The following is a 13,272-nucleotide window of genomic DNA, read 5'->3' as shown; positions in this document are numbered from 1 at the left end:
GCATTGCAATATACTGTGTCTTTGTGTCCCATTTCAGAAGAAAGTCTGTCATCTTTGACCCAAAGTGGAAAAATTAGTTCTGAGGCCTCAATCAAGGAGAGACTTAAGTTAGAAGAACTGACTGACTGATCAGCAACTAACAATTCTGGGGCATCAAAGCTAACTTTTCCTTACATCCTAATATAAGCATCATATTAACCTCACAATTTTTAATTTCAAAAGTGCTTAATGTCAAACCACTGTATCTAGTTTTCATTCCTATCAGTGGAGATTTATCAGGTACAGTGCTTGCATTCACAGTATCAAAACATTTTAAACAATATTATTTAAATGCACAAAGAGATCATTTAAAATATGTTTTAAAATAAAACCTCATTAACTGAATTCTAAGAGCTCATTTGCCTATGAAAATAACTATAATGAAATTGCTTGAAACATCCTCCATGATACACATTCTAGTTGGAATATTTAGAATATATCCTATTAGGATGTCCTAGCTGAAATTTCCTCAAATATTGTTTTTGTTTTGTTTTTGTTTTTGTTTTTATTATTATTATTATTATTATTATTATTATTATTATTATTATTATTAACTTGGAGCTTTATGCATGTAAACTTCATGTGTGGTCATGCAACTTGGTGTTCAACAATTTGCAATTAAAAGATGGCCTCATTAATCCCAGAAAAAGGACTGAATATGGCATATTCACACTTCAAGTGGTAGACAGTATATATACATGTGGAACAATATTTAAAAACACAAACATTTACAAAAGGAAATAACAAAATAAATGCAAAATAAGGTATTTCGTTAAACATGTCACAAATGTTTCTCCCTTTCCTCACAATTAGTGCAATCCTTAATAAATTAAACAAGATCCAACAATCTTTGCTACAGTTGAGAATGCCTAATCTACGGTGTGATAAAATATTTGATAGCAATCTTTCTAGAAGCAGAATAGCCTTTTAGATAAAAGTATTCCCTCCCCCAAAAAATTAGCCCCCAATTTACTGTTAGTGAAGGCCACAGCAACAGAATGGAATGAATGTACATTGAAATTCAGATATTTTGAACCTCATATTTTTTTGCAAAAGCATTATGTTCCTATGCATGGTTTTCAACATATATATAAAACATATGCAAAATACATATCTGACACATTAAGTTACAGATATAACACTTGTTTTTTTTTATCTACCCATTCTATGATTATCCATGTCTTCCACTTAAAATACAACTTAATACTTCATGTCTGCCATTAAGAATACAACGAGAGTACTATACCATTTTCTTGGGCAGATTGCCACAAGGTTCAGTACTAGCATCTAATGTTATAAATGCTCAGGATTTTCATAACATTATTTCAATCATTCTTCCTTTTTGTTTTTGCTCTGCACTCTAAACATGCATACCTATTCCTAGTCAATCCTTTGGAAAAGGGTTTTTAATTTTATCAGAATTTCCCCCACATTTCTGACTTCTACTATGATCTCTGAAAATCAAGGAGAAATTAAGACTCACCTGCTATTCTAAATTTACTTTTAATATTCATATTAATCAAAACCATTGCTTCTGCATAATTACCTGAAGATCCATAAGGGACATTATAGATTAACTCCTAAACGTTGAGATTATGATTTGCCCACATGATCATTGGGGTTCTTTAAAGACTAAAACTATGCTAACCATGTTCTTTTGCATCCTTCTATATCTCTACTGTTATCTGTTCTCTACCAAGCAAATGTACTCTTAATTTAGCTTTTCCTCTCTACCCTTTTAAAACAAATTCAACATTTCACCAGGGTAATAAAAATGCACTAGTTGAGGTACTTTATTATTTTTTTAAAAGCAGATTGGGAGGGGAGGCTATTTTCAAACTATATGGCTGCACCCTGTCAATTTCTAAAAATATAAAATGATGCACATATTAAACAGAAAATTATATTTAAAAAATCTCAGTGATAGAATCCAATCATCTGGTTTGTTGCTATGGTTGTTTGATGGCGAATTCTTGGATGTCACATTTTTGCTGATGCACCAAAGTACTTAAAATAGAACAAAACAGCATCAGTGCAAGCACAGAATCTTCCACAAGAGTGGCACAGAAGAATAAGATGCAGTCAGTCAATGACTGGCATTGAGCAGCAGACCCAGGGTATTATTACCCTAGGATAACGTGTTAAGATACACTGTACAAGGTTTGGAAAGGGAAAAGTGTATTGGACACACTTCTGTACATATAAAGATTGGACAAAGCAGAAACATTTGAAAGTGGTGCATTGCCGATGGCTATAGAACATGTACAACGAACAGAAATATAGTTCCAGTTCTCCATAAAAAAAGTAGTAGTGAATTGATGACAACTTTCCACATGCCAAGTAGCATCAGGTCAGTCTGGGGGCAAAAATAGACATAAAATGTGTTAGTACAGATCATATTTTTAGGAGCAGAATAATGGAATACCAGGATAGCTTTGGGGGCATTAATTTGTTTTCAAAAATTCAATTCAATTCAATTCAATTTATTAGATTTGTATGCCGCCCCTCTCCGAAGACTCGGAGTATATAACCATTGTATGGAGAAAGCCAGTTTGGTACACTGGTGAAGGCACCAGGTTAAAAACCAGGAGACTAGTCCCTCCTTGGTCACAAAGCCAGTTGGGTGACCTCTTGCCAGTCATTCTCTCTCACAGCCCAACTTACCTGGTTGGGTGATTATTGTGGAGAAAATAGGAGGAGGAAAGAATGTTAGGTATGTTCATTGCCTTATGCTATTTATAAAAATAAAAAAGCAGGATTTAAAAAAAATCTGAATAAATGTGGTGCTGCAGAATAGAAATCCTCACACAGGATGGGATTGTTTGTGATTGGGGAAATGAGCTTTGAAAATTGTTTTGTGTGTCTTTATTTGTACAAAGCTTTTAGCTCTACAATTTAAAGAGTTTTCCATTTTTTTTTCCTTACAAAATTAACTCAAAATCTGTTACTAACAGTAATCTAGCCATGAACAAAGACTTAAAATACAACACAATAATATATCGTGCAATAATAAGTTCAATCAAATGTGTGTCAGAACAAGTCAAGTTTTGGGGAATAGGTGGAAGGTAGAATATTAGAAATTCCATCAAGCAGTGGTTTTGGGACTGCTGCAGAGAAGAGTCTGTAGCTATCAATCAGGTGTCCCAAAATACAAGGCAAAAGCTCCTTAACTCACAAGGGAGATAACAGTTCTAATGTGTATTTGATCATAACTGTCTCAAGCTTTATGCCAGGCCTGGAAGCCATCTTAGATGTTAGCTATTCAGGCCTGTCACATTTAGTGCTGTGGGAAACGAGACACACAGTCATAAAAATATTCCTTTCTGCCTTGCACCTGGAGGCGTGTTCCTGGAAGGCATCTCCAATTGAGATGGTGCATTGATTAGGCTGTGTGATGAATATGTAGGTGCAGGGGAAGGGATTTGGACTTTCTTTTGGGTGAGGAAAACCTGGAAGCTTCAGATTCGGGTTTGCCCAGATGTGCCGATATGACATCTCTAATAAAATGGAACTTTGACGAATGCCTAACCATGGAATCTTCTTTCATTGGTGGTGTTACTTGGAACCCTGACATTAGCCTAAATCTACTTTAAAACTCAAACCAGCCTCCTGAACCCTTCAATCATTTTGGATTGACTACTTGTATCAGGATACTAAATACTAAAATAAGGATACTGAGTTAGAACTAGCCTCAGAATCAGAAGCTGTTCAATGATTCAGGTGACTAAAGGGAGCCAACAATTGCAGCATTGCCCATTAATGTAGGTTTTTTTATTGGTTTATTTACTAAATTAACAACAAACCAAAAATACTTAAAATAAAACGTGCCCAACACTAATAAAAACCCCACCACCATTTAGAGGGTTAAATTATTTGCAATAAGTTTCAATTTCTTCCTTAGCTCCTGTTTACATTTCTTTACATACAAAAAGTGATTTGAATTTATTTTTTACATTGTCGTCATAAATTCTACTTAAGATATAATTTTTCACCTTATTCCATCGTGCCATCAGCTTCTCCAATTTATTTTCATCAAAGTTATTTAATCTTATTTCCATAATTTCGAAGTGGATGTGGTCCACCATGTACCAGTACCAATTCTGGATTGTCCATTTATTGCTATCCTTCCACCCTAATACCACTACTGCTTGAGCGCTTTCCAAAGCTGTGTTTTGATTTCTTTAAATTCTCGTAATTCCCCATATTTAACTAGTATTGCTAATTCTTTTGTAATTATCCAATTAATGTTTAGTATATTATTTATTTCATTCTGTACTTCCTTCCAAAATTTTTGAACTTCAACACATTCCCAGAGCATATGCATAAAAACTCCTTTTATTTGGCAACCATGCCAGCCCATTAATGTAGTTAAAACAACAAACTTGATCTAATGGTTTATAGTGCAGGGGACCTTTTATGACTAACTCTGGGAACTCTGAATTCTAGGAGTTGAAGTTCACAAATCATAAAGGGCCATTGTTCCCTATCTCTGGTTTAGAAGGATATCTACTTGGGCATACAATACATACTAACAAACAACATCAAAAGAACATCAGTAAAATAAAAACCCAACCCTTGCCTGTTTTTGGAAATGGTTCAAGAGGGAACACACACACACAAGAGAGAGAGAGAGGGTGAAAGGGAGAAAGAGATGAGAGAAAGACAGAGAGATGTATGTGTGTGTGAGAGAGAGAGAGTCGAGAGAGAGAGAAAGGGAGAAAGAGAGATGGGGAGAAAGAGAGATGAGAAGAGAGTGAGAAAGAGAGAGATGAGAGAGAGAAAAAGACAGAGAGAAAGAGAGAAAGATGGCAGACAGACAGAGAGAGAAAAGAAAGAGACAAAGAGAGATATCTGTTTCCCCACAGAGAAGAAAATACTTGGAGCCACAAAACCTGGGTAATTGTTGGGGAGGTTTCATGTGACTGCGTGGAAATGAGTAGTGTCAAGTTGGCCACCCAGGTTTTGCAGCACCCAGTGTTTCTTCTCTGTGAGAAATGACTCCAAATGGCTCTTTGTGTGTTTAAGGTTGAAGACCCCCTGTGCAAGTCCCTCTTCAAGATCTTCAGGGTTGGTGAAGAGATTTCCTATTGTGACTTTTCTGAACATGTATCAGTGGACAAATGGAAATACACTTACCTGTTAATTACTTCATGTTTTGGTAATATGCACCACCTCCACGAATGGCATGAATGGCTGTGGGAGAAGATGCTGGATAATGACCAGGGCGAATAGGCTTGGCTGCAAAGAAAAAAAAGCAAAGTCAAGGAAATTGGACAACTCTTCTTTGAAACAATCATAACCTGACTTTTTTCCTCTATGGGAAGTCTAAAATGCTAATGCCACAGATATGCCAAACAATAATATAAAATTCATAAATTCCTTTATAGAAACATAGAAGATTGACGGCAGTAAAAGACCTCATGGCCCATCTAGTCTGTCCTTATACTATTTCCTGTATTTTATTTTAGGATGGATATATGTTTATCCCAGGCATGTTTAAATTCAGTTACTGTGGATTTACCAACCACATCTTCTGGAAGTTTGTTCCAAGCATCTACTACTCTTTCAGTAAAATAATATTTTCTCAAGTTGCTTCTGATCTTTCCCCCAACCAACCTCAGATTGTACCCCCCTTGTTCTTATGTTCACTTTCCTATTAAAAACACTTTCCTCCTGAACCTTATTTAACCCTTTGACATATTTAAATGTTTCGATCATGTTCCCACTTTCCCTTCTGTCCTCCAGACTATGCAGATTGAGTTCATGAAGTTTTTCTTGATAAGTTTTATGCTTAAGGCCTTCCACCAGTATTCCACACAGTATTCCAAATCTGAACACAGTATTCCAAATGTGGTCTTACCAGCGCTCTATATAGCGGGATCACAATCTCCCTCTTCCTGCTTGTTATACCTCTAGCTATGCAGCCAAGCATTCTACTTGCTTCCCCTACCGCCTGACTGCACTGTTCACCCATTTTGAATAATTCTCTTCTGAAGTTTTTGCTAACACAGAACTACCAATACAATACTCAGATTGAAAAATACCATAATTTCTTTGTTTTTGTTCTCAAATTGACTTTGTCTTTTTATCTATCTTCAAAAGTTTGGTATTCCCCTCGCTTGGCTTCTGGAGTTGGAGGAATTACAAGTTACTTTAACATTAATTATTTCTCTACTACCACTTCAAGTACTATAGCAAAACTACAAGTGTAATAACCAATAGTGTAAATTAAGCATTTGACAGAGCTATTAATATCATCAAGATGACAGAACACAGTAAATTAATAGGTGGTAGGAATAATCAATTTGAAGTATCCCACAGAAACTACTTCGTTGGATATATCTGGGCCCATGATATTTGCTGAATTTATTGTGAACTTACGAGTATTTTATAAGTAATCCTTGACTTACAGTCATTTGTTTAGTGTTTGTTTGATGTTATAGTGGCATGAAAAGAAGTGACTTATAGCCACTTACAATAGTTATAGCATCCCCACAGTCACATGAACAACATTTGGGCACTTGGCAACTGGCGCATGTTTATAGTAGTTGCAGCATCCTATAGTAACATGAGCATCATTTGTACCATTTTCAACCACCTTCTGACAAGCAAAGTCAGTGGTGGGAGCTGAGTCTGCTTAACAACTATGTGATTCACTTAACAACCATGGCAAAAATGGTGGTAAAATCAGACATAAATCATTTAACAACTGCCCTGTTATCAGTCAAAATTCTGGACATAATTGTGATTATATGTCAAGGACTCTTCTGTATTAGAATCCATACCAATTTGAGCGGAATGCGCTCGTCTTGCCATGTTCTTGGCTCTGACAGCCTCTTTAATCCGGTCCACTTCTTGCTGGTACCGTTTCCGATCCCGCATGGCATTCTCCTTGGCCTCCTTCAGAGCACTTTCCAAGGCCTTCACTCTCTCTGCTGTAGCTCGAAGTCGTTTTTCCAGCTTTGGAAGTTCACAGCGCAGATCTGCGTTGTCACGTACCAACTATAAAAGATGGAAAAAGTCCTATTATTTTTTTACAATATCACACACATAAGATTTTTACACATAAAATTTTTACACAGCTATGTGAACTACTGCATTTTTCGGAGTGTAAGATGCACCAGAGTATAAGATGGACCTTAGTTTTTGGAGAGGAAAATAGGGTGTGTGTGTGAAATTTTGCCTACCAGATATTCATCTGGCTAACGTCCTTAGTCTGGTCAGCTTCAGCACATTATTTTATCTCCTGGTTAGGGCTTTAAAAAACCTTGTTTGAAGAATGTAACAATGAAAGGGCCAGCAAGCTGGGAAGACTGTTAGCACCTCGTTAGGGCTGGAAAGAAACGCATTCGGAGCAAGTGCAGAGGTCTTCAAACTTGGCAACTTTAAGACTTGTGGACTTCAACTCCCAGAATTCTCCAGCCAGCTTTGCTGGCTGGAGAATTCTGGGAGTTGAAGTCCACAAATCTTAAAGTTGCCAAGTTTGGGAACCCCTGAAGTAGAGTAATGAAAAAAAGCCTGGAAAGACTTAGGGCTGGAAAGATATTCTTCGGAGAGAGTAACAACGAAAAAGCCTGCAAGGTGAGAACTGGGAAGATTGTTATTACCTCGTTAGGGCTGGAAAAATGCTTCCAAAAAAGCTACATTCAGAGTATACGACACACCCAAATTTTCAGCCTCTTTTAGGGAGGAAAAAGGTGTGTCTTATACTCTGAATAATACAATATACTGATACATAAAAGTGAATAAAGAAATTAATGTCATTTCCCCCCTTTTTTTGCTATTTTTAGCACATTCTGTCTCGATCTTGCTTGTGAAAAGTTTTATTCAGTCCTGTAATTTCAACAGGAAATGAAAAATGGAAAGAAAAGCAAGAAAAAGAAGGAAAAACATTAATTTAAAATTTGTAAGCTATATATAGGGCTTCCATAAGGGAACTGAGGGAACTGAGATACTCTTTCCCCCTAGGCCTTTACAATTTTATGCATGGTATGTCTGTATGTATGTTTGGTTTTATAATAAGGGGTTTTAACTGTTTTAATATTGGATTGTTTATATGCTGTTTTTATTACTGTTGTTAGCCACCCCGAGTCTACGGAGAGGGGCGGCATACAAATCCAATAAATAAGTAAGTAAGTAAGTAAGTAAGTAAGTAAGTAAGTAAGTAAGTAAGTAAGTAAGTAAGTAAGTAAGTAAGTAGGTAAGTAAGAAAATAAATAATAAAATAAGACAAAAAGAGCAGTGATATTTGGTGCAATAAATTACTAAATAATGACAGGTAAAACGTCTAGGTTTAAGTCTAGACTACAGTTTCCAGAGTTCTTTGCCACTCACTGTGCTTCCGGGGCTAATGGGAAACCATCTCTGAAACTTCAGTAAAGTTCAGTTGATAGCTCCTTTCATTATCATGCCTGTGGTAAGCAAATTTCTGCTTACTATTGAAATGTCCACCACACAGAACATTTTTGGCAATTCTTATGCAAAGGATATAACATTGACACTGTACAGTCAGCGATGCAAGCTAACCAGCACTCTGCTTTTCACACTGACCATTGTTCATTAGTGCGTACCCCATCAAAGTCACTCAAATTCTTAAAGACTAAAATGGAATAAGGGACTTGGGGCTCTTCAGATGTTGCTAATATTTAATTCTCAAAAACCTCAGCTAACACAATTGGCTATTAGGGATGCTGAGAGCTGCAGTTCAACAGCATAGGAAGTACCGCACTCTAGTCAATTTTGATATTGTTAGGTACATTGTGCCATTTGTCTGTATTCTCCAAGGTAGAGACTCTGCTAAGAATCCAATTTGAATTAAAAGAAAGTTGAAGATCTCTGTTGTAAAAAAAAATGAGGATTCAACATAATATGCAACTAGGATTTACCCCCCTCTTCTTAGCACATTTCCAGATGCTACCTTTTGGCTTATCTGGTAAGGCTCTTATAAACTGATTGAAAATCCCAGTTTTACTTTAAACAAGGTTGCTCAAATGTCTGCTTGAAAGAGCTGTAACTCAACAGTTATACACAATTATTTAAGGTTTCCAGTCTCCCTATTCTACAGTTATTGAATTTAGACAAATTATGAAAACTACAGGGTAGTAATGACCAATATAATGATAATCCTACCTGTTTGTGAACTTTTGTAAGTTGTTCCAGGTTGTTTTCCAAGAAGGAGATTTTCTGCTTCTGGGCAGCACTTCCACCTCCATCATCACTGTCCAATTCAACACTCTATGCCGAGCAAACAGATGTCAATACAGAAATTAAATGATGGTTGAGAACAACAACAAAAAACTTATCTTGCATAAAAATACATTACAGCCTATGAATTAAACTTGGAATAATGCTAAGCGTGAAGCATTCAACTAGATGTAATATTTAGATTTCTGAACAAAATTTACACTGATGCTGCTTTACTGTGCATGGTTCAAGGCAATATGGTTCAAGGAAATCTTTAAGAAAGATTACACAGTTCCAAGATAATCCTTTAAAATGATTCAATACATCTACATATGACTAAGACTCTTGTTCCTTAACCTTTAACTGGGTGAAACAATGCAACAGTTTTCAAACCAAGGTACCTCAAAAATGGGCTAATTTACAGAAAGATACAAACTCCTAGACCATGATGACTCCCCTAAAATTGAAATTAGGTTGTTTTATAAAATATTTTATGACATAAAAATTATCATAAAACAGTTTGTGACATAATACAAAATGTCATAAGACATTTCTTGGGCTGATGTTAGGTAGTTAAGGCCACTACATCTCTGGATACATCCCAATTTTTCTAGTGAAAAAACCCAGAAGTTTTGTCATTGTAAAAGACTTTGAGGAATCTGGTAAGGAAATATCTCTGAAATGGTGGTCATGTGTTTCCTAGTAATTTTTAAACTTTTTACATTCATCTATCTTCCTCTACTTTCTATTCCAACAGAACTGTTGGCTGAATAAGAATACTTGCTTGAGACATGAGGAGAGAATTGGGGAGTTACTGTTAAAGTCAAATAAGTAGAGATTATGAAAAGTTTCCAAATTAATGTAATAATTATACACCAGACTGGCAAATCGATGGCTACTTTTGAAAATATTTATGGAAATTATGCTCTTAACTAATTTCAAATGTTTTCACATTCTCAAATAATTGGTATCTATTACTCGGCTATAACAGTTTATCTTTTCTAAATGAAAATTTAAAAGGTAGTGAAAAGCATTGTAAACAAATTCAGAACAAATGGGAAACATTAATGCAGAGAATATTTTACAATGAAGATTGTATTTTTTTTAAAAAAATGGTTTCACTTCATGACCTTATGCTTGAAGTGATCAGAGATTTTAATACCACCTTTTCCTTAATCCTTCTTGTTCTACTCTTTCAAAACCATAAAACTATAGTCCAAAATACAACTTTAAGTTATACTGATTGAAAAACAGTACAAAGTCAAAAATATTCTGAGGAGGAATTAGACTTTCTTTATCTCTGAATTAATTTTGGTTTATTCAGTGGGGGCAAAAACATACAATTTTGTTCACAGTCATCATAATTTCCCCTGAAATACACCTTTATTATTTCCATTTAAGTATCAAAATATAAAAGTACACTGTACCTGGACTTAGACTGCCCTTAATGAATAAATTACAACAAAAACCCTACATGTAAAGTTATGATTATACACTCCTTTTAGTCATGTTTATAATCCAAGCTTTTGAAATTACATAATGATATTTAGTCTATCTGTGCATGAAATTATTCTCAGATATTCAAATGCAAGCAATATATATTAAACAATTATATTTCAATAGAGTGCCAGATAGCTTGACAAACATTTTCACCAAAGCATGTTTTTCGCATAATTCAAATCTTTCAGCTGAAGATTTTAACTTACTTTTTTTACTCTGGTGGTGAGGTCTTGAACAAAGAGTTTACGTAAATTGTGAAGAGTCTGAAGTTCTCTAGCCTGTAAATAGACAGGTATAAATTTGAGGGGAGGGGGGACAGTATTCTCTACAAAATCTTAGCATTTCTTCAGAATGACGTAATGATTGTGTCAATTTCTGTCCCTTATGTGCAATCTGTGCAATGTTACATTGTATGTTCAAGAGCAGTGGAGCTTCCGTCACAATGCAGGTTTGCAATTTTTTTTCATTTGTCCCTCCTTGACTACCACTCTGGACACCTTTACTTAATACAGATTATTTTTTAAACAGAAATGCAAAGGCAAAGTTATCCAAGCACACCAATAACAGTACTTTAACTGCAGGTAAACCATAGTGTAGTACAAGTGCACTGCAGAATCAGTTTGATTTAGCGGCTAAGGAGCCAGGCTAGAAAGTGGGAGACCATGAGCTCAAGCCCTGTCTTAGTCATGAAAGCCAGCTGGGTGATGTTGGGCCTGTCACTCTGTCTCCACCCAAGTCATTCCGCCCAACTCACTTCAAAACAATTCACTTCTTGTTGTGAGGAAAAGGAAGAAGATGTATTGGATATGTTCTCCATCTTCATTTATTTGTAAAATATCTTCATTTATTTGTAAAAATAATAAAGGCCCGATATAAATATATAAAATAAACTACTGTAGTATTACAGCAACTAAAGTGAAGGGGGGGAGTGGTTATCCCTCAATTGGTTAACAATGACCTGTGAACAACTGTGAATCATTGCCAAATTCACAGATTTTCACAGAATTGTTCCTCAATCACTGATTGAGGGACAACCATTTCTAATGGTTGAGGGATAACCAGTTTTAAAGTTAAAAAAAACATATTAATTGCACTTTCCTGCACACTATAGTATGCATATATGCTTTAACTAATTTCTAGGAAATGACAAGGACAGGAATTATCTGGATTTTGGTGGGCACAACTTGTTTCATAGGGATGGAAAAGCAATGGAGAACTGTTTCCTTGCCTCCCACCTTTTCACTTCTGGAACCCCTAACTCCCGTAGGCAGCTGAGGAAGATACCACAATCTGTGGTATCAGAATCAGGTGAAAGCTCTAGCAGAAAAGTCACCCTCAATTTCTCTTCACAAGCAGCTTCTCCTTCAAGGGCTTCTTCACATGGGTTCCCCAAAAGTTTCAGTAGGCAATCCTGTAGGTACCTCAGTAAAAAGCCATACACGGCGTTCTAAGTAAAACCTAGCATTTTGAAGTAAATTTAGAAACGTATCATTAACCACTGCAAGGCCCACACAAGATATGTATAATGTGATTTTACTGAGTAGTGCATGTCAACCAATGAGTCATTGAATTCTGGACCATCTGTAGCAATCAGAATCAGTTCTTATGAAATACAAACAAAGTATAGGAAACAAAAAGAGAATGTCCCCAGTATACCAGGATCATCTATCAGGATGATTGGCAATGGGAATTTCCTGGGATATTTCTGACACAATGCCCTCCTTCCTCAAATTATAATCTCTTTTCTGGAAAATCATTTCAGAAATACAACTATGATTTGGTTAATACATACCACGGTTTCTTCCAGTCCTTTAAGATCCTCCCTTGCTTGTTCCCTCTTATCATTAAGCAATCTAGATTGAAAAAAAACACCAAAAAAGAATGGGACAACTCATAAAATACAAATACAGTACATAACTGAGAGCCCCCAAAGTGGAAAACATTAAGCCAGATCAATATCTAAAGCATGGGTGTACAACCTTTTGACTTGCCTGAGCCACATTGAGTGAAGAGGAATTGTTTCGGGCTGCATATAAATATATATAATATAATGTATATAAATGACATAATAATATTGAATGTTCACAGCTACTAGCTGTCCATAGCTGCATGTGGCCCAAGAGTCATGGGTTGGACACACTTGGTCTAAAGGAATTTTTAACATTGGCAACTAAGCATTTTGACAAACTTATCCAGTGCTTCATGTTCATAGGAAATTGATGAATGAACTCAGTCTACAATGTAAATACAAAACTCAAGAAATAATACATTTAAAAATGTATCTAAAAATTAGCTTAGATAAATTTTAACAAGAAACAAAACTATCTTAAGAGGTACATCAGCTTGCTATATTCACACACAATTAAAATTACTTTTTTTTAGCAATCCTAAGTTTGTTTGTTTGTTTATTTATTTATTTATTTATTTATTTATTTATTCATTCATTCATTCATTCATTTATTAGATTTGTATGCCGCCCCTCTCTGTAGACTCGGGACAGCTAAAAACAGTAAAAGACAATATGAACAAATCTAATATTAAAAGTAATGT

At 35.5% G+C, this 13,272-nt stretch overlaps 1 protein-coding gene across 1 annotated transcript in view; it reads right to left on the bottom strand.

Moving 5' to 3' along the window:
* Positions 1–1,035: 1,035 nt before the first annotated feature.
* The window catches only part of KIF5C (kinesin family member 5C), a 105,093-nt gene continuing 92,856 nt past the window's right edge, over positions 1,036–13,272 (bottom strand). The window contains exons 21-26 of the mRNA XM_070731494.1: positions 12,515–12,575; positions 10,929–11,000; positions 9,169–9,273; positions 6,825–7,041; positions 5,176–5,277; positions 1,036–2,395 (exon numbers count right to left, since the gene is read on the bottom strand). Of these exons, the coding sequence (XP_070587595.1) occupies positions 5,183–5,277; positions 6,825–7,041; positions 9,169–9,273; positions 10,929–11,000; positions 12,515–12,575 (550 nt within the window). The 3' untranslated portion in view covers positions 1,036–2,395; positions 5,176–5,182. The remainder of the gene's footprint in view (positions 2,396–5,175; positions 5,278–6,824; positions 7,042–9,168; positions 9,274–10,928; positions 11,001–12,514; positions 12,576–13,272) is intronic.

This window comes from Erythrolamprus reginae, chromosome 1, assembly GCF_031021105.1.
Source record: "Erythrolamprus reginae isolate rEryReg1 chromosome 1, rEryReg1.hap1, whole genome shotgun sequence".
Lineage (NCBI taxonomy): Eukaryota > Metazoa > Chordata > Lepidosauria > Squamata > Dipsadidae > Erythrolamprus > Erythrolamprus reginae.
This window is presented reverse-complemented; position numbering and strand designations above follow the sequence as displayed.